General features: G+C 37.4%; 1 protein-coding gene across 3 annotated transcripts in view; it reads right to left on the bottom strand.

The window, feature by feature from the left end:
• The window catches only part of MAPK14 (mitogen-activated protein kinase 14), a 78,427-nt gene that overhangs the window by 54,236 nt on the left and 3,885 nt on the right, over positions 1–20,306 (bottom strand). Inside the window, exon 2 of one of the 3 annotated variants that reach the window (XM_059400129.1) lies at positions 15,859–15,963. The exons of the other annotated variants lie outside the window; for them this stretch is intronic. Coding sequence (XP_059256112.1) covers positions 15,859–15,884 — 26 coding nt within the window. The 5' untranslated portion in view covers positions 15,885–15,963. The remainder of the gene's footprint in view (positions 1–15,858; positions 15,964–20,306) is intronic. 3 annotated transcript variants of the gene reach the window in all.

The raw sequence follows: 20,306 nt of genomic DNA, 5'->3' as shown, positions 1-20,306 counted from the left end.
CTCTGTTGCTATAATCCATTGACCCGGAATTTTCCATTATTCACTGAAAAGTTAGTTCCTATCTCAAAGTCTCTCTCCACTCCCAACTTCTGTCATCATTCTTGGCAGCTTCAACATCCAGGTGGAGGACACATCCAACATCCTGGCCTCTCAGTTTCCTGGCCTCTCCAGGAAACTCCACCTCATCCAGCCTCCTCCATGGTCACGCCCTGGACCTCTATCACCACCAAAAGCTACCCTGCCTACACTGTTTTGAATGCCAGCACCCATTTTCCATCACAAACCTTCTATGCCTTTTAGTTTACTTCTTGTTTACTTATATCCTGACTACAGTGATTTGTGGACCTAATCATCGTTGGCTGATTCTATCCTTCAAGCCCTCTCCAATCTTCATTTCCCTTCTTGCCTGGCTTAGACTACATGCTCCCTTTTGCGCTGTCTTTCTGTCTTCTACACTCACCTGGATAAAGTCTAACTTTGGGTGATCTTAACTATTTAATTCTCCTTGTCTGAATCCAAGAACCAATTGTGGTTGAAAAAATAATAATAATAATAATAATAATGTACAATCACACAGACTGGTTTCATTCTTAATTTCTGACCTTAACATCAAATAAGGCTCTCAAAACTGCCACTTTTTTCTAGGAAGTGCACTTTCTTACTCAAAGTCATCATTTGACACTGCCTCTCTCCTCAAACCTCTAATTCACCATCTTCCTTCAAAAGTTGCCCCGGCCTTCATCAAGAAAACAGAAACCAGCAAAAGGAAGCTCCATCTGCCTACAGGTAAATGTATAAACCCATCTATACTTGAACCTATCTTCTCTTCTTCCTCTCTTGCTATAACAAAGTACACATGCCCTTTCTTATGAAAATCCAAAACCTCAATACATGCTCTGGAGGCACCTCCCTGATCCCCTCAAGGACCTCACACCTTCATTCCCTTCCTCTCTCTCCCTTCTGAGTTTCTCCCTATCTTCTGGGTCATTCTCATCACATAAATATGAGTTATTGCCCATCCTCAAAAAAACAAAAAATTTTCCTTGAATGCTCTCAGAGTTAGAATTCCCCATTGGGTCTCAACAGTGCGGTTCCTAGACCAGCAGCATTTGTATCACCTGGGATTTATAAGAAATGCAAATTCTCAGGTCCATCTCCCAGACCCACTGAATTGGACACTGAAGTGGGTCCAGTAATCTGTATTTTATCAAGCCCACCACATAACTCTAACAAACCGTGACATCTAAGAACCACTAATCTATGCTGCTGCTCTTCCATGGACCAGCAGCATCAGTATTACGGGGGAGCTCTTTAGAAATGCAGAATCTCCAGAGACCTGTACCCCTGGGGCTAATATATTATGTTTATAAAAAAAATAAAACTAAAATAAACTATATGATAAAAGGGGAAAAAAAAAAAAAAGAAATGCAGAATCTCAGGCCTTAAAGTAGAATCTACATTTTGACAAGACCTCCAAGTAATTCATATGTATCTTAAGGTTCGACTCATTTCCTCAGCTCCCATTCTTTCCTCAATCCATTACACTGAATCTACTCTTTTCAGGTCATTAATGACCTGTTACCAAATTCAATGGCTATGTTTCTGGATCACCAGTTGATCCAGGATCCAGTTGATCCATTTCCCCTTTCTCGAAACATTCTCCATTCTGGAGTCCATATCAACACATTCTTTTTGTTTTTTTAATTAACATATAATTTATTTATTTCAGGGGTACAGGTCTATGATTCATCAGTCTTACCAGTACTCACCATAGCACATACCCTCCCCCATGTCCATAACCCAGCCACCCTATCCCTCCCCCCTACCCCAGCAGCCCTCAGTTTATTTCCCGAGATTAAGACTCTCTTATGGTTTATCTCCTTCCCCAGTCCTATCATTTCATTTTGCCCTCCCTTCCCCCTAAAAACCCCCACCCTGCTTCTCAAATTCCTCACATCAGAGAGATCATATGATAATTGTCTTTCTCTGATTGACTTAATTTGCTTAGCATAATACCCTCTAGTTCCATCCACATCATTGCAAATTACAAGATTTTGGTTTTTTGATGGTTACATAGTATTCCTGTGTGTGTGTGTGTGTGTGTGTGTGTGTGTGTGTATCACATCTTCTTTATCCATTCATCTGTTGATGGACATCTAGGCTCTTTCCATAGTTTGGCTATTGTGGACATTGCTGCTATAAACATTCCGGTGCACGTGCCCCTTTGGATCACTACATTTGTATATTTAGGGTAAATACCCAATAGTGCGATTGCTGGGCTGTAGGGTAGCTGTATTTTCAACTTTTTTGAGGAACTTCCATACTGTTTTCCAGAATGGCTCCACCAGCTTGCGTTCTCACCAACCGTGTAGGAGAGTTCCCCTTTCTCTGCATCCTCACCAACACCTGTCATTTCCTGACTTGTTAATTTCTACTGTTTTTCTGTGACCTCTATGGTAGCTCCCTCTCTGACTCCACTGCCGTGGTCCCTCTACTTGGAACTGTTAGTTCCTCAGGGCATGACACTGGACCCTATTCTCTCTCCCACATTCTAGACGATCTCATCTATACCCAAGACTTTAAATTAAATGCCGTCTTATATTGAAACTTGCAAATCTGTGTCTCTCACTGAAATCTCCCTTTGAGTCAGACTGCTTACCTAACATCTCTGCATGAAAACCACATAAGCACCTTAAAACTTAATAAATTCAAAACACCTGGAACTATTCTCCTCCCTGTTTCCTATGTCTCAATAAATGGCCTTCCATCCAATTGCTCGAGCTAAACATTTGATTATCCTTGATTTCCTCCAGCCTCCTGGCCCCCATCCAAATCTATCAGCAAGTGCTGTCATTTCCTCCTCCAAAATACAGCTCTAATTCAACTTCTCTTCATTTCACTGCTACCATACTAGTCCAAATCATCCTCATCACCTGCCTTCTTACACTAGTCTCCCTGTTTTGTTTCCTTCCTATACACTCTCCATAAGCATCCAATTCAATCTTTTAAAAATATAAATTAGAGGACAACACCCACTTCTTCAAATCCTTCAAGGAATTTCCTTGGCATATACAATAAGATGCAAATTTCCTATCATAAGCCTACAAGGTTCAGGTGATCTGACCACCAATGACCACTCCATCCTGCTCCTGTGCTATTCCTTCCTTCCCCTCAGCCACTATGTTTTGAACATGCTGGCTCCTTTCAGTTTCTTAAATTCTTCAATGGGCTGTTTCTGGCTCCTGAGCTGCTCTTCTCTCCCATGTTCACTCCACCCCACAGCAGAATACTTATCCTTCAAGCTCTGGCTTAAATTGCCATCCCCCTTTGAGATTATCAACAGGTCTCAGTCATTCGTCACAACACACTCCTCATTTCCTTTCTTATCCTACACAGAGGGGGAGTTCACCTCTCTCCCCCTCCTTTTCCTACAGACCCATAAAATAATTACTTCTTCCCTCTTGGAAGTACCAGGTAAATATATACTCTTCTCTACAGCCCTCAATGGCTCAAATGAGACAGAAAATGGCCATTGCCATGTGACCCATGCTCCTCAACTCTTCACCTCAGTTTGCCTGCCTACCTGCATGTTCCCTCTCCTCCACTGGTAAACTCTTTGGGACATCCTGGAGCAACTATTGTTATCAGGTTTCTAGCTGAACTGCCCATGACCGAATGTTCAAGTTCAATTCAGTGGGGAAGAAATAAGCAGCCCATCTGAACTGCCTGTCCAAGCCATTCTCCATTCCGGCTTTACAGTAATAAAGTACATATTTTTATCTCTGACTCCTGTATCTATTTAGAGAAAGGCAGGCTAAGATTAATCAGTACCCTACCCCAGTGGTCACAATTTATTACTATATCTTTATTTACCACCCAGCAGAGTGGTTAAATAAAAGCTGGGGCTTTGGTATTACACTATCTGGTTTAATTTCAGTTCTGCCACTGAGTCGTGCATAATCTTGAGAAACTTAATTAAATTCTCTCATCCTCACATATAAAATGAGGGTAAGGTATACATTAATAAAGAAATGGTTGTTAAGATTAAATGGGGTAACTTTTGTAGTAGTTTTAGCAAAAGGGCCTAGCCCATAGTCAAGCTTAAATACTGGATGTTAATAATGCCTGCCCTTCCCACTCATCATAAGCACCTTGAGGGCAGTTAGTGTTTTCTGCTTTATTCACCACTGTATCACATAGGACTCAGCATCATGATGCCTGGCACATATATATTCTCAAAAAAGGCTTTACAAAGGTTTAAGAGCATTCTGTGATGCAGTTATCTGAAACATGTAAGAAAAAACTTCGACTTTATTAGGTGGCCCTCAATTTTTATAAATTCAATAGCATCCAGGGGTGTCCATCTGAATCAGTCAGTGGAGCATGCAACTTTTGATCTTGGGGTTATAAGTTCGAGCCCAGACTGGGTGCAAAGATTATTTAAAAATAAAATCTTTTAAAAATAAAATAAAATAAATAAATTCAATAGCATCCAACAAGGAATTCATGTTAATGTTAGAAACCTATAATCACTGAGTGCTTACTATTATAAGGCACCGTTTTTAGATCTTTACATAAATGAGCATCTGTATCACAACTTTATAAAAAGACATTATTATGATTTCCATTTTACAGATGAGAAGACAGAGGCACAAAGAGTAATGGTGCCTACAGTATAGAAAGAACATCGCAGAGCTGAGATTCAGATTCAAGTGGTGTGTTTTCAAGCATCAACTCTTTTAATTTTTTTTTTAATAAACATATAATGTATTTTTAGCCCCAGGGGTACAGCTCTGTGAATCGCCTGGTTTACACACTTCACAGCATTCAACACAGCAACCCCCGCCAATGTCCATAACCCCACCACCCTCTCCCGACCCCCCTCCGCCTAGCAACCCTGTTTGTTCTGTGAGATTAAGAGTCTCTTATGGTTTGTCTCCTTCCCAATCCCATCTTGTTTCGTTTATTCTTTTCCTACTCCCCCACCCCCCCCACATTGCACCTGCACTTCCTCATATCAGGGAGATCATATAATAGTTGTTTTTCTCTGATTGACTTATTTCACTAAGCATAACACCCTCTAGTTCCATCCACATCGTTGCAAATGGCAAGATTTCATCTCTTTTGATGGCTGCATAGTATTCCATTGTATATATATACCACAACTTCTTTATCCATTCATCTGTTGATGGACATCTAGGTTCTTTCCATAGTTTGGCTGTTGTGGACATTGCTGCTATAAACATTCGGGTGCACGCGCCCCTTCAGATCACTACATTTGTATCTTTAGGGTATATGTGCTGCCAAAGCGAGCACTGTATCTTTAGGGTAAATAACCAGTACTGCAATTGCTGACTCATAGGGTAGCTCTATTTTCAACTTTTTGAGGAATCTCCATGCTGTTTTCCAGAGTGGTTGCACTAGCTTGCATTCCCACCAACCGTGTAGGAGGGTTCCCCTTTCTCCGCATCGTTGCCAGCATCTTTCATTTCCTGACTTGTTAATTTTAGCCATTCTGACTGGTGTGAAGTGGTATCTCATTGTGGTTTTGATTTGTATTTCCCTGATGCTGAGTGATATGGAGCATTTTTTCACGTGTCTGTTGGCCATTTGGATGTCTTCTTTGCAAAAATGTCTGTCCATGTCCTCTGCCCATTTCTTGATTGGATTATTTGTTCTTTGGGTGTTGAGTTTGCTAAGTTCTTTATAGATTTTAGACACTAGCCCTTTATCTGATATGTGTTTGCAAATATCTTCTCCCATTCTGTCAGTTGTCTTTTGGTTTTGTTAACTGTTTCCTTTGATGTTCAAGCATCAACTCTTAATGGATACTATTGAATGGATCCTCAATGGATCTCTGACTAGAACTCTTAATGGATAATCAAGCTCAATTTTGCAAAAAGTTTGGTCAATTTTAAACATATTCTAATTGTATAAACCCTGCTTTTCTAAAATTTTCCTGCCATAATTAATTGCATTTCATATGGGAAAGCACAGGATAGTATTAATGAAAAGTATTTCATAAGAAATAACCTTTGCAAAAAAAAAAAGAAGAAGAAGAAGAAAGAAAAAAGAAATAACCTTTACTCTCTTTGTATTACTTAATTTAGGGGAAGTTTTTCAATCCCTAAAATTCTACTACTCCCTATGAATCTAGAATACTAGAGGAGGCAAAGATGTGGAATTTTACAGATAACGAAGTATCACTTCCTGATTATTTGCTGAAATATCTCCTTCATGAGAAGCTTTGTGAATACAAAAGAAATATTAAACATTGTACCTGATGTCAGAGAACCTACCATCTAACTGGAATGATGAAAACAAACATGAAAGCAAACAATGCCCAATAAAATAGTGCAACTATAAACACTTGACTACTTTTTTAAACCTTAGATTCAAAAATATATAAATTGGGTTTAAAAGTTTACATATAAAAATATAAAAGTTGGATTCACAATATATGTGTTTATTGCAGCTTGTTCAAAAGAAGGAAACCAGAAATGACCTTAATGTCCAATAGGGGAGAATCTAGATTATGGTATTTTTCTCCCATATTGCAGCCATTAGCAAGAATCTCCATATAGTACTAACATGTACATGTTCTATTATTAATGGGAAAGAGAACAAGTTTCAGAAGTAAAGAATGATCCTATCTGTGGGGGGAAAAATGTATACTCATACATGTATATATAAATATACACAGAGAAGAAATGTCTAATATATTCAGAATTTTAACTTTTTTGCTTACTTTATATTTCCTGATTTTTTTTAAAAAATGAGCTTGTATCTTTTAATATTAGGTATTAGTAAAATTAGAACCTAAGTCATCTGTATTGTTGTTACCATAAAAGAAAAAATAGGTACTCTCTAACTTTAATAAAAACACTATTAACATATTTCCTTTAGGGGCGCCTGAGTGACTCAGTTATTGGGTGTCTGCCTTCAGCTTGGACATGATCCTAGGATCCTGGGATCGAGCCCATGTTGGGCTCACTGCTCTGCAGGAAGCCTGCTTCTCCCTCTCCAACTCTCCCTGCTTGCGTTCCCTCTCTGGTTGTCTCTCTCTGTGTCAAATAAATAAAATCTTTTTAAAAAAAATTGTATTCCCTTCAAATGATACTTATATAGCTATACTCTTGGTACATAAATTTGGGCTCTATCCCAAAGGCATAAGCATTTTCCATTTTACTTAACATTTATAGTAATTTCATTAAATATATGCACCACAATCTACTCAACTATTCTCTTTATTGATGGGCATTATAGCCATTCCATTCACTCATACAAATATGATAAATACTATTACAATGGATATCTTAATTCATACTGATTCTACAATAATTGCATGATTTCCTTAAAACAGATGATTTTTAATTCAAAGGACATACATTCTCACTTTTTAAAATATTTTGCTTACAAAAGAGAGTAAGCAGGAATTGTTCAGAGAAATGCTTTCTGCTATCAATGATTCCTATAACAAAGCTGCTGAGGCAAAGAATATAATATCCATCCTCAACCTCACCTCTTTAAGAATTTACTGCTCTGACCTAGCCTCCTTTAATATCACTAATTAAAGCAGTATTTAAAAAGAGGAGAAATTTCACCCCAAATCAAACACTGATTACCAAAAGCAAAAATTGCTGATAATTTTTTAAATTACCTGATAAAACCAATTGGCTTTCCAAAATAAGAAACTAATGGTCAAAGACATGAACAACTCATCCAAGGGCATATAACTCCTAGACAGTGGGATTCAAACCCAGATTGCTCTAATATCAATGTGCACTCTTTTTCCAGAATGCCAAGTTGCCCAGGATAAGGGCAATTCGCTTTGCCTTTATTATAATGATTCACTTACTAGTATTACCAGTTGGGCCTCTTAATCACATTTTTTAAAATTATAGCTACAAATAAAATCTTGTTTTTCATGAACAACATCATAAAATGGGATTATCTTTACAATGATCAGGTTTCCCAACTAAAATTAAGGACACATCGTTTAATAAGGTTTTCCTCCAATTACAAATTCACATGAAGTCTCCCACATTATAAAGTTAACTCACATTTTATAAAATCGCTGATATGGTAAAGAAAAAATTAAAGGAAAAAATATAAAATTCATTAAAAGCAGTGATTATAAATGTAGGATGTCATACTCACTCATCTACTGCTGTGAATCCAGTGCCTAGGACACAATATTCAATAAAACTGAATGTTTTGTTACCCATTCAAATTTGCCTCCTCTCTCTCCACGAAAAACTGGATTAGATTCTTTTTTAAAAATATTTTATTTATTAATTTAAAATATATTTATTTATTTATTTATTTATTTAGCAGAGGGAGAGAGAGCATAAGCAGGAGAGGCAGAGGGGTGGGAAAAGCAGGCTGTCCATTGAGCAGGGAGCCCAAAGCAGAGCTAGATTCCAGGACCCTGGGATCATGACCTGTGCTGAAGGCAGACCCTTATCCAACTGAGCCACCCAGGTGTTCCTGGCTTATTAGATTCTTAACATATCCTAATATATTCTGTTTAACTTCCAAATTTATTTATCCCACTTAATTCCACAATAGATTTAAGGCAGTATGGAACTATACATACATAACTTGAAATAACAGTGATTATGGGAAAATAAGAAATTCTGTATAGATGAGGTTAACAGACTAATGATTACTATGAGGTCTTTTCTAAAGACCCTTTAGAGTGGGTTTTTTAAGTGGGCTCTGAGCCCACTAAAGCCATCACGCAAGAAAACACAACCAGTTAAGACATGAGTCACAGGGACCATATAATAAAAACAAACTAGGTACTCAGGAGAACTGAAGAGAGGCATAATTATTCCTGTAATAAAACCAGAGAAGAGTTCCTCCTGTGTATGTTTATGAAGGAGACACTGTATAATGTGGTAAAAATGTCCTAATCAACATTCTTAGACCAATATAATAGTGGGTTTCAGATGGCTCTTTTCTTAGAGTATCTTTATCAGTGGAAACTGTTTCATAAAGCCAAAATACCATTCATTATTAGCAAAGGTAGGGAAGAGTACATAATAGCATGCATGCTGCTGTTCTCCAGCAGACTTAACCTAAGAGGAAATCTTAAGTGTGTTGAGAGAAAAAGGTAAGCTCCATGCTCCTCAGATAATCCTCTAAAGATGATTTCCATCAACTGAGCTTTTGATAGGTAGAGACTCAGAGCCTCTGTGTTTCTCCTCCATGACTGGCACCTGGCTTGCAGATTTTCTATGCAGCAAGGCAGAGGCAGATCAATATGCTCCAACAGGTGAGTTGCTAGATAGAGTAAGAGAGACAACCTCTTAAGAAAAGCGAAGTGCTGCCTACCCAGGACAAATGCTCACATTAACAGAGCATGGAAGGACAAATGACCGTGCCAGGTTTTTCCTCAAAAAACAATTTTGGTTTTCCCCAACAGAATGAAAAATGAGCCATCACCTGACAAGTCTCTAGGTAATTTGTGAGGATCAGAAGCGGTTTTACAATTTCTTTCAGTGGTCATAGATGACTTCTCTAATCCCCGCATGTTAATAAGCAAAAAAAAAAAAAATGAACCCTCAATAATGTTTAAAATGACAAACCACAATTTTGTTTATTTTTGGAAATTATGGGGAAAATTTAAATATATTAAAATTTTGGAAATTATGGGAAAAATTAAATATATTAAAATTTGTAGTTACACTGAACTAACAAACTCCCATTAATGCATCAAATTAAATGCATCAAATTAAAGTATCTAAGGTGAAGGAAATAATGCAAAAACATGACATCTCTTCTCCACATTATACAATTTGAGGCTTTTTTCCAATAGAATCAGGCTAACTGCTAATAGCCTGCAAAATAGTCTTCTAAATAAGTAATTTACACTACTAACTTGGAACTTCCTCTTTACCTATAACATCTGGTACAAATTTCAATAAGTATCATACTAGAAAGATTTTTCGGCACACATCTCCCTCTACTATGGAAACTTTTTTTCTTCCTCCTAAATTCAGGCAAATGTGCAAGTATCACCATAGTTTTCTTTATTTTTACAGTCTATCCCTCCATTTTGGAAATAATGTCATGAAAATAAGGCAAATTTATGCAAAAACTAGAACTCAAGTTTTGATTTAGGAACCTCAAAAAATATCCTTCAGAGCAGCAAGGGACTTAAAACGGATTCTAAAAACTCATCACATTTGAAACATTGTTAGCTTTCTTTTAATATTTTCACTAACTCTCAAATACCTTGTTTTAATATTTATACAACACTTTTTTTAAAGGATCACAAAATGATTTGACTATTTGCAACTATTATAGTATTTTTAAGTGGAATTTAGTTTCTTATAATAACACTTTCATATTTATGGGACAAACATAAAATATCACTAATACAACTGTGTTACAAGTGTGTACAATGTAACCAATCCCCAACTTTTCAGGTTTTAAATATTACTCTCAAAGAGGCTCAAAACACAAATGACATATTAAACACTCTAACAATAGATTAATACATTGAATGGAAAAGAGTTATTTAATTGACCATATACTTTGCCTTACACAACTTGATAGTTCAAGAACTTTTATGCAAATTGAGTATTTTCATGAAAATCTCAGACAGGTAAAGTGTATTTGTGACAGAATTTATTTGAGACACTAGCTATGTGGCTGGAATTCAAGAGCATAGAAACACATATACTGGACCTGCCATTCTTGATCAGTCTAATTCCTGCTGCAAAACTTCTAAACTACTTGAGCAAAAATGTTTTTCACATTTGCTTTAATTTTTACTAGCCTGATGAAAACTAAAATGCAACCAATGTAGAAATTCACTTAGACATGCAATCTAAAAATTCAAACCAATTTGTGATTAAAATGTGAAATGCAATTAATCTTCATTTGCTGTAAGCCCATTTGAAAATAGAATGATTTTGTAACTTATTTCTTCACTCAAGCTTTAAAAGCCACAGTGGTGTCGGTTAACAATATTTCTTTGATTGCAAATGCAGTCAATACATCTGTATCAAGAGCAATAGTTACCTCATATTGATTACAAAAATATTACATATGGATTATTTTATTACATGTGAAATTACTTTCCCAAGCCTCATTAAAATATTGTCACCATGGATTTACCTTCACTACTTTTGTGTTTGAAAATTTCAGTAACTGGGGCGCCTGGGTGGTTCAGTGGGTTAAGCCTCTGCCTTCAGCCCAGGTCATGATGCCAGGGTCCTGGGATCAAGCCCCACATCAGGCTCTCTGCAGGGAGCCTGCTTCTCCCTCTCTGTCTGCCTGCCTCTCTGCCTGCTTCTGCCTACTTGTGATTTCCTCTCTGTCAAATAAATAAATTAAAAATCTTAAAAAAAAAAAAAAAGAAAAGAAAATTTCAGTAACAAATGTTTTTGAAATTATCATTAACTAGTTTTTAATTCCTTTCAAGCAAATACGAAATAAACAAATCCTATATTACCTTTTAACTATTTATGATTACCATCAGTCAACTTTGCTTGCTGCTCCAATTAAAAGGCTTTTACAATAATTGTGTTCCTAGGCTTCATATCCAGAAAAAAAGCCCCCTACAACTTAGCCTATAAACTTGACTACAGATGCATATAACAGGTATTACTATGTCTTCACAATCTTTGGTTTGCATAGTCTGTGACTCTCCGTCTTATATGACATACACATATATTTTACAGTAACACTTAGTGTATTGCTAAATAATAAATTACCCCCAAGTTTGGTGCCTTCAACAAGATTTATTATCTCACAGTTTCTGTGAGTCAGGAATTGGGGAGCCGGAGAGTTGAGTGGTTCTGGCTCAGAGTCTCTCAGGAGGATGCAGTCCAGATACTGGCCTTCACTACAGTCATTTGAAAGCCCAACTGAGGCTGGAAGATCCGCTTCTAGGATGGCTGCCTCACACAGCTTTGGCAGGCCCCAGTTCTTCATAATGTGCTTCTCTGTAAGGCTGCTTCTGAGTCTTCTCAACAGAGCTGTCCCTAAGGCAGTGGTTCTCAACAGAGGGCAGTTTCCCCCTAAGGGGTACCTGACAATGTCTGAGTCATTTTTGGCTGCTACACCTGGAGTGTGTGGAGTGTGTGGAGTGGGCACTGGCATCTAGTGGGTAAAGGCCAAGGTTACTGCTAAAAATCCTTCACAAAAAATAATTATCTGGTCCAAAATGTCAATAGTGCTGAGGTTGAAAAACTGCTCTAGAGCAAATGATTTCAGAGAAACATTCAGAGAAAGAGCAAGATAGGGGCCATATATCTTTTATGACCTACCCTCAGAATCACATTCCATGTTTACGACCACATTCCATATATTAGAGAAGCAAGTACCACCTTCACTGAAGGTGAGGATTATTAGTTCCACCTCTTTAAAGGAGATGTATCTAATAATTTATGGTCATATTTTTAAAACTTTGCAACATGCTTTTGTTGTTGTTGTTGTTGTTGTTTTAAACAAAATACTAAAATTTTCAAGATATTTCACTTACTTTTGGGAACGCTATTTAAGAATCTTTTTACTGCTCTGGAAAAATCACTGGAATTCCATTTAACAAAGCTACTTTTGCTTCCTAGTGAATGGTCTCTGCAGTATTTTGATGACCTAATCTCAAAAAATTCTATTAAGCATAAACATATGCAGTCTGATACAGAGAAAAATAAACTAGTTCTAGTTTGAGTTCTAGTTTTGGTTCTGGCACTTCCGAGCAGTGTTCTGGGGGCAAAGTTTCTATAAGCCTGTTTCCAAATAAATAAAATGGGTGTGTCACCAGCTCTGCTTATCTCACAATGCTGTTTTGAGGCTTAAATAAGATAATTATGTGACAGTACTTTATGAACTATAAAAGGCAGGTAGTTTTAAGTGTTCTAGATTGAAATAACATGCTATTATAAAATAGTTTTATGACAGCTTCCAGCATGGGGTTTACCACACAGCAGATTCTCAATATATATATTTAGATCTATTACTCTCAAATTTGAAGTTGAGTAAACCTCTGAAATGACAGTAAAATAGGAAAAGTAAAATATAATTGAGGGACCAAATCCTTGATCATTTGTTTTCATGCTATGGATAATGAACATGTAGTTTCTACAAGTTAAAATGTACAATAAAATTATTCAGCAATTATTAGGCAGGATCTAAGACTACAATCAGCAACATAATGGAGCCAATACTTTATAAATAGTGAATTTTTTTTTAAAATCCCTTTATTATTTGTTTCCAAATCCAAACTCTGAGGAAAAGCAGAAGCTATCGGTGATCTGCATATCCTCTAGCCCAGGGCCTGGAACATAATTCAAGATTAATAAGTATACACCAAAGCAGATAGTTCTTGACCTCAAGGAACAGTGACGTCTCACTGGAGACTCAGAATAAACAGACACTCACATAAACAAATTACTGAAGACTTTTAAAAGCAATACATTTGCTTCCTCTAATCCATTCTATACACTCCAGTCAGATCAGTTTTAAAAACTTTTCCTCAATACTTTAAAAACTCAAGAAATTTTAACAGCTTTCCATGGCCTAGGAAAACGCAGTGCCTTAGCCCTAGTCCATGGGTACTTCTTCATTTCTGGGTGTAGGATCCAAGCATCTGTATTTAAAAACTTCACACTGATTCTGAAGAACAACCGAGTAAGAACCACAACTGGGTTCAAGCTACCTGAGATATTCAGGCCAGTTGATCTCATAACTAATTCTCTTAGTTGTGTTTTCTCCTGCTCCCTAAAATATGTTCCCTTTCCTCTTCTCCAAATATTATCCACCTTTCAAAATAACCTTCAAATCCTTTCTCTTCCATGAAACCATTCTAACTACTATAGCCCACAATGTCCCACAACTCTACACACATCAATACCTTTTTATATAGAGAGTTCACTTCAATTTTATGTCAATTTTTTTGTTTATTTGTTTTAATAGGCTCCATGGCAGGGCTTGAACTCATGACCCTGAGATCAAGATCTGAGCTGAGATTGAGAGCCGGTTGCTTAACTAACTGAGCCACCCAGGTGCCCCTTTTGTCTATTTCTTTTAACAGTGATAGGCATTTAACACTGATGGATGACCAACTGATTTTCTTCACTACGTTAAATCTAAAACACAGGCAAATACATATACACACACCATTTCAAATTTTCAAAATCATGTTGCCTTAACAGAGTTACAGAAAGTTACAGAAATCTTCAGGTAATTGGCTTGTTCCCTCATTGTAATTTTCATGACCACTGTCATTCATCAGTGTTAATGAAAGCTTTCTTCAAATATCACACCTTCACAACTCTAAACCTGAATCATACAAGTTTATAACATCAATCTATTCCCAGGGTAATTAGTGCTACATCCGAGATCATCCTCAAACAATGTTAAGAAAAATAACCAAGGAAAAGCATGAAACATTACATCTCAATAGACCTTAAAACCAAAGGGTTAGATATTCCTAAGGTAAGGTTTAGAAATACAAATTTGGACACACAAGGCATGAACAAAGCCCCTGCTGAGACTGTACCATATGATGAACTGTGCCTGGGTGGCACAGTTGGTTAAGCATCTGACTCTTCGTTTTGGCTCAGGTAATGATCTCAGGGTCCGGGGATCAAGCCCTGAATTAGGCTCTGTGTCAGCATGGAGTCTGCTTGAGACACTCCCTCTTTCTTTCTACCCCTCCCGCTCATGCTGTATCTGTCTGTCTGTCTGTCTCTCTCTTTTTAGGGTTTAATAAAACCTTTAAAAAAAAAAAAAGAAGAAGAAGAAAAAGAATATGCACAGAAAGTATTGTTTTTTCTATCTTTCTGCTAGTGGAAGGTTCAAGTTATCCTATCAAGGTTTTCCTCAGAGCCAATCGACCCAAATACATAGAGTTATAAAAGTAGTTCTCGACAAGGGTGATTTTGTCCCCAGGGGACATATGGCAATGTCTAGAGACATTTTTGGTTGTCACAGCTGGAGGTTGCTCCTGACATCTAGCAAGTAGGGTACAAGCATACTGCTAAATATCCTATAATCCACAAGATAGTCAGCCACCCCAAACAATTATCCCACCAAAATGTCAGTAAGTTGAGTAACCCTAGGTTATATTATATTTGGAACTTGATAAATGTTCATAATACTTACTGTTTTCTTAATTTGCTATTTTCCCCTTTTGCTCCCTTTAGCATTGATACCATTTAACTTACTGAGATTGCTAATTTCAAAGCAGATCATTCAAAGCATAAGGCACATGACATCTAGTACACATAACATTTTTTCCTAAACTAGAAACAAAAAAATGAAGCAAGATAAACTTAAAATGTCAAATGAGAAAATTATTAGAAGTTTATCAATATAAGATGCCAACATCAATATTTCACTTCAGTTTAATACTAAAATCATTAAGAAGCTGAAGAAGATAACTAAGATTTTCCCAGCATTTGGTTGCCTGGAGAAGAAAACATAAATAGAAACTTATTATGCAAAAGTCTAAGTTCGAGAAGGCTCAAGCTAGATAAAACCCTATATGGATTTGACAGAAGGGGGTGGCGAAATACCTTTTGGGGGATATTAAGAATAATGCAATTATTTCTGTAAGTAAAGTTACATCTACTACAAGGATGATGAAATACAAGAAAGAATTCAATATGCACTTGTATAAATCAGACACTTCAAGCTGAGTGTCACAGGACAGACTAACGGCACGATTAAGGGCACTTAATTTGTAGGTAAAGAAGACTATCTCAGCAGAGACACCGCCCCAAGTGGAATTATAGAGCTGGGTTAAGGCTCTAAAGGACCCTTACCCTGACAGTCCCCTGTTTCCCCTAACACATAGCCTCCGTGAACCCTGGGCAGATCAAAAGAAGAAGTTCTGACCTGTTGTGGGCACATGCTGATGTCATCACTTTCTAGATCTGAATCATCAGATGGGAGGGCTTCTCTGACACAGATTTCCAACATATATCCTTGCACAGGGTTTCCCTAGATATAAAGTAACCAGTGTCACTAGTCAAGGGAGACAAAAGAATCTAAAAGAAAATTTCAAAGGAAGCCATTAGAAACATAAAGGTGGATGTGAAATGGCAACTTAAGTGAAAGAATGCAGAAAAGAAAGCTACAAAGAGATTACTTACAAAGTAATCTCTGAGGAAACAAGGTAACATGTCCCTAGACTGATACTTTTGAAAGCAGTCACCCTTTCTGCCTTTTCATTTTTATAAACATAACATCTAGTGCAGTGCTTAATACAGGCAATACTGAATTAATGAATTTAAGAAAACAAAGGGGACAACTGGTATGCTTTTTGCCTTTTTTTTTTTTGACATAGTTGTGTTGTGTGATGCCTCCACGTGGGACCATAAGCTTGGAAAAGCAAACTTGTGGGTAGACTGACAGTAAGACACACATACATAGCTCCTTCATGTCACAGGCATAGTGATAATACCACCAAGGCCTAGAGCTTTTGAGGAAAACAAGGAAATCTATAACAACATCATTCAAAGTAACAGGAGCCAACGTGTTCAGGGTCTAAAGTTACTCAGACAGCAGCTAGACAAAATAAACATTTGTTCTATTACCTTTTTGTTATGTTACCATGGGAATCTGTGTTTAGGAACACTTATTTTCCCCAACTAGATGATAGAGCAGTAAAAGGGGGAGAGCTTTCATGAAAGAGGAGAGAAACCTGTGTATCTATAAAGGTAGGTAAGACAATAAACCCTATAAGATTTTATAGGGTCACGTATGTGTAGAATTATGTAATCACAACTTATTCAAGTTAACAGAGAAGCCCTTGGGGCCTCACAGCCAAAACATTAGTAACAGGTAACAATAATCAGACCTCTACTAAAATGACTATAATGGGGTAAGGTGGAGGAATGTAAAGCAGATATAGGGTCAAATAAAACACAAAATAAATGAGATCTTAAATGCTGAAGGAAGGTAAAAGTGTCTTTCAAAATATGACCCAATTGTAAGAAAAAACCTAGAAGCCCAAAGAAGTTAGAAAACATTCAACCTGCCAGCAGGCTAATCTTCTTTTGTCAGCAGAAGTCTAGAGCTAATCTCTTCGCTCCCTTCCTTTTGGCAACAGAAACCTGAAAAAGTGAAGTAAGCCCATGTTATTTAAAGAGCTGGACTGGAATACCCTGAATTTCTAGGGCCCAACAGAAGTACCAGCTCTAGTATTCTGAGCCTTCTGGAATGAGAGCTGTGCACATGGGTTGGGGCTGTGCACCAATTCATCAGACTCCCCCATTCTACCCTAAACTATAATTAGCACCTCCAATGGGTAGGGAATAGAACTGAAAAAATACGAGACCCCAGAGAAGAGTTATCTGTTAAAACATAAATTAGATCATGTGTCTCTCCTCTGGTCATAACCCTCCATGGCCTCCCCTCTCGCCCAGAGTAAAAGGAACAGTTCTTAGGAAAGCAAGGCCCTTCATGATTCCTGCACATTTGCAGCCCCTCCACCCTCTTCTACTACTATTTGGCCCCTGGATCATTCATTGCTGGCCAGACTGGTCTCCTAGCTATCCTAGAAAAAGAGGCCTTTGCCTTGAGGCCTTTGCACCTCCTGATCCCTTAGCCTGGAATGTTCTTCCCTCCTGACCCAAGTCCAACCCGTGCTCTACATCACCTCCTGCAGGTGTTTGTTCAGCCGTCACTTCATCACTGAGGCCTGCCCTGACTAAAAGAGCCCGCTTAAAAGGACAACACAGCCATCCCAGTATTCCCTCTCCTTTCCTTTCTTCATTTTCCCCATAGCAACAATTGCCTGACATACTATAAATTTTATTACCTATTTCCACTTTCATCCCCCTTAGAATATAGGTTCTTATGGGCAGAAATTTTCATCTGTTCTTACTCCATCTCCAAGACCTGAAGAAGGATTCATACATAGTAGGTGCTCCAAGTATCCATACAACACACAGTCCTGTCCTCAAGGACATTAGCATGAATCCCTCTTTCTCTCCATTTGCTTTAGCAATTCTTACAATACTCCAAAGTTCAGATAGTGGTACTGAAATAATCATTTGTTCAAAACCAAAACTTAGGGGTCATCCTAGGCTGCTCTTTTCTGTATTCTTTCTCCCCTGACCTTCAGCCTAGGAGTCATGTCAAAAATCCAAGACCTATTTGTCAAAACTGCAGAATTTACAGACCACCTTTTCCTCTTTGCTATAATAAACTCTTAACAGGCTGAAATGCTAGAAACTGGTTCATTTTATAAATTTTTAACACACCACTTAATTTATGGAAACCCTGTGCAAACCCTGTTTGCAAAGACAAACTTCTAATACTGAAAGCTTTATTTACACAAAAATTTAAAAAAAAAAAAACCTCAAGTTTAAAGAGATTTTTTTGTTTGTTTTTGGTTTTGGGTTTTTTTGTCCTGAAGAAATACATACATGACTTCCAAGTACATGGGGTGACCGTGATACAAAAATCCCTAGGTTCCCTAAGCCAAGAAACCCACTTTACAATGAGGTTTTTACTGAGCATTATAGAAAGGATACCTCCTGTACAGGAACTAATCAATAACAAATTTCACAGTAAAGAGCAAAAATCTAATGTATTTTCAAAGGCCTGGAGAGGCGATTTTTTTCTATTAATATTCTCTATGTAACACAAACATGTACAGATAGTACCAACTTTATAACACTTCTTTACACTGAAGAATTTCAAACCAACATAATTAATAAATTCAGAAATTAAATATTTGCACTGCCTAATAATTACTGGGGAAAAAATGTTATCTGGGCAATGAGTTCATTTTTTGGTCTATCAATTCTGAGGAAGAGGTATACTTTAACAAGTTAAGTCACTACCCCTCAGATTAGCTAGGCAATGACGCTGGTGGGATTGGTTCTGTACAGTCATAGCTCTATTGCAAGTGACCCAGCTACCTCTTTCTTCACAAAAAGAGGGATAAATGCAAACAGCACAAAAGAAGGTACTATCACACAAACTCAACAGCCTGTATAGAGAGAAAAGACAACTTCTAAAGTATTGAAACCCCAGAACCAAATCCAAAGTACCACTGACAAGTAAGCCATTCCTTCTAGAAATGAGTACAGTTCTTCTTCTACATAACTGGGTTAATAATAACAGAGAATCAGTAAAGATTGAATGATGATGCTTTCAATGAAAATACTTTATAGTGTAAAATCCCATAAAAATGCCAATTTATACTAAAATGAGAATGATCTAGCCCAGTGAATTCTTCCACCTTTGAATTCAAAGCTTCAGGGGTTCAGCACCATCTGCACAATTGCCCAAGCAAGTTCATGAAAGAGTCAACATACAAATCATCTCTAACACTGAGTTAGAGGGAAATTTAAAAAGAGTAGTCTTCAGTATCAAGAAATTAAACTGGCAGAACTGAAAAGCCAGAGCTTCAGAATACCCTTATTTTAAAATGGGAGCCAGTAGAAAAGTATCAGAAAAAAATGGGATTCGATAAATAAAATACGACTTCATAACAAATCTGAGGGGTTTTTTTTAAGATTTCATTTATTTACTTGACAGAGAGAGAGAACACAAGTACACAGAGAGGCAGGCAGAGAGGGGGGGGGGGGGAGCAGGCTCCCTGCTGAGCAGAGAGTCTGATGTGGGGCTCCATCTCAGGACCCTGAGATCATGACCTGAGCAGAAGGCAGAGGCTTTAACCCACTAAGCCACCCAGGTGCCCCAAATTTGAGTTCTTTTTAAAGAATCTTTTATATCGGGGGTGCCTTTAAGTGTCTGCCTTCGGCTCAGGTCATGATTTCAGGGTCCTGGGATTGAGTCCTACATAGGGCTCTCTGCTTGGCGGGAAGCCTGCTTCTCCCTCTCCCACTTCCCCTTCTTGTGTTCCTGCACTCACTATCTCTCTGTCAAATAAATAAATAAAATCTTTTTTAAAATCTTTATATATTAATAATATAAATATTTGTTATTAGATTTAAATATTTGTTAGTACTGGTGACATGCAGCCAATCACCTTGCTTTTGGTTACAAAGAAAAGCAAATGGGAAGAAAGATCAGTACGGGCCTATTATCACCACTAGAAAAATAAAGGGCAAGCCTCTCTTACTGATCAGGAGTCAAGAAAGTCATCTTTGCATAGTCAACAGTGATGTTTTTTCATTTATCTGTGCCCTGGCTCATCCCAAAAGAAAAAAAAAAAAAGATTTAAAACTGTAAATGGCTATTAACACTAAAACTTAGCTTTATTTATATTACATTTATGTATGTACAGTCTTATTACACAAAGCATTTAGGAAGCTGGATTTGATTTCTTAGTAAATTTTGCTATCCTCTTACTAAAAATCATGTAT

The sequence above is a fragment of the Mustela nigripes genome, chromosome 5 (genome assembly GCF_022355385.1).
Source record: "Mustela nigripes isolate SB6536 chromosome 5, MUSNIG.SB6536, whole genome shotgun sequence".
Lineage (NCBI taxonomy): Eukaryota > Metazoa > Chordata > Mammalia > Carnivora > Mustelidae > Mustela > Mustela nigripes.
The sequence above is the reverse complement of the archived record's forward strand: the minus strand, read 5'-3'. Positions and strand labels throughout refer to the sequence as shown.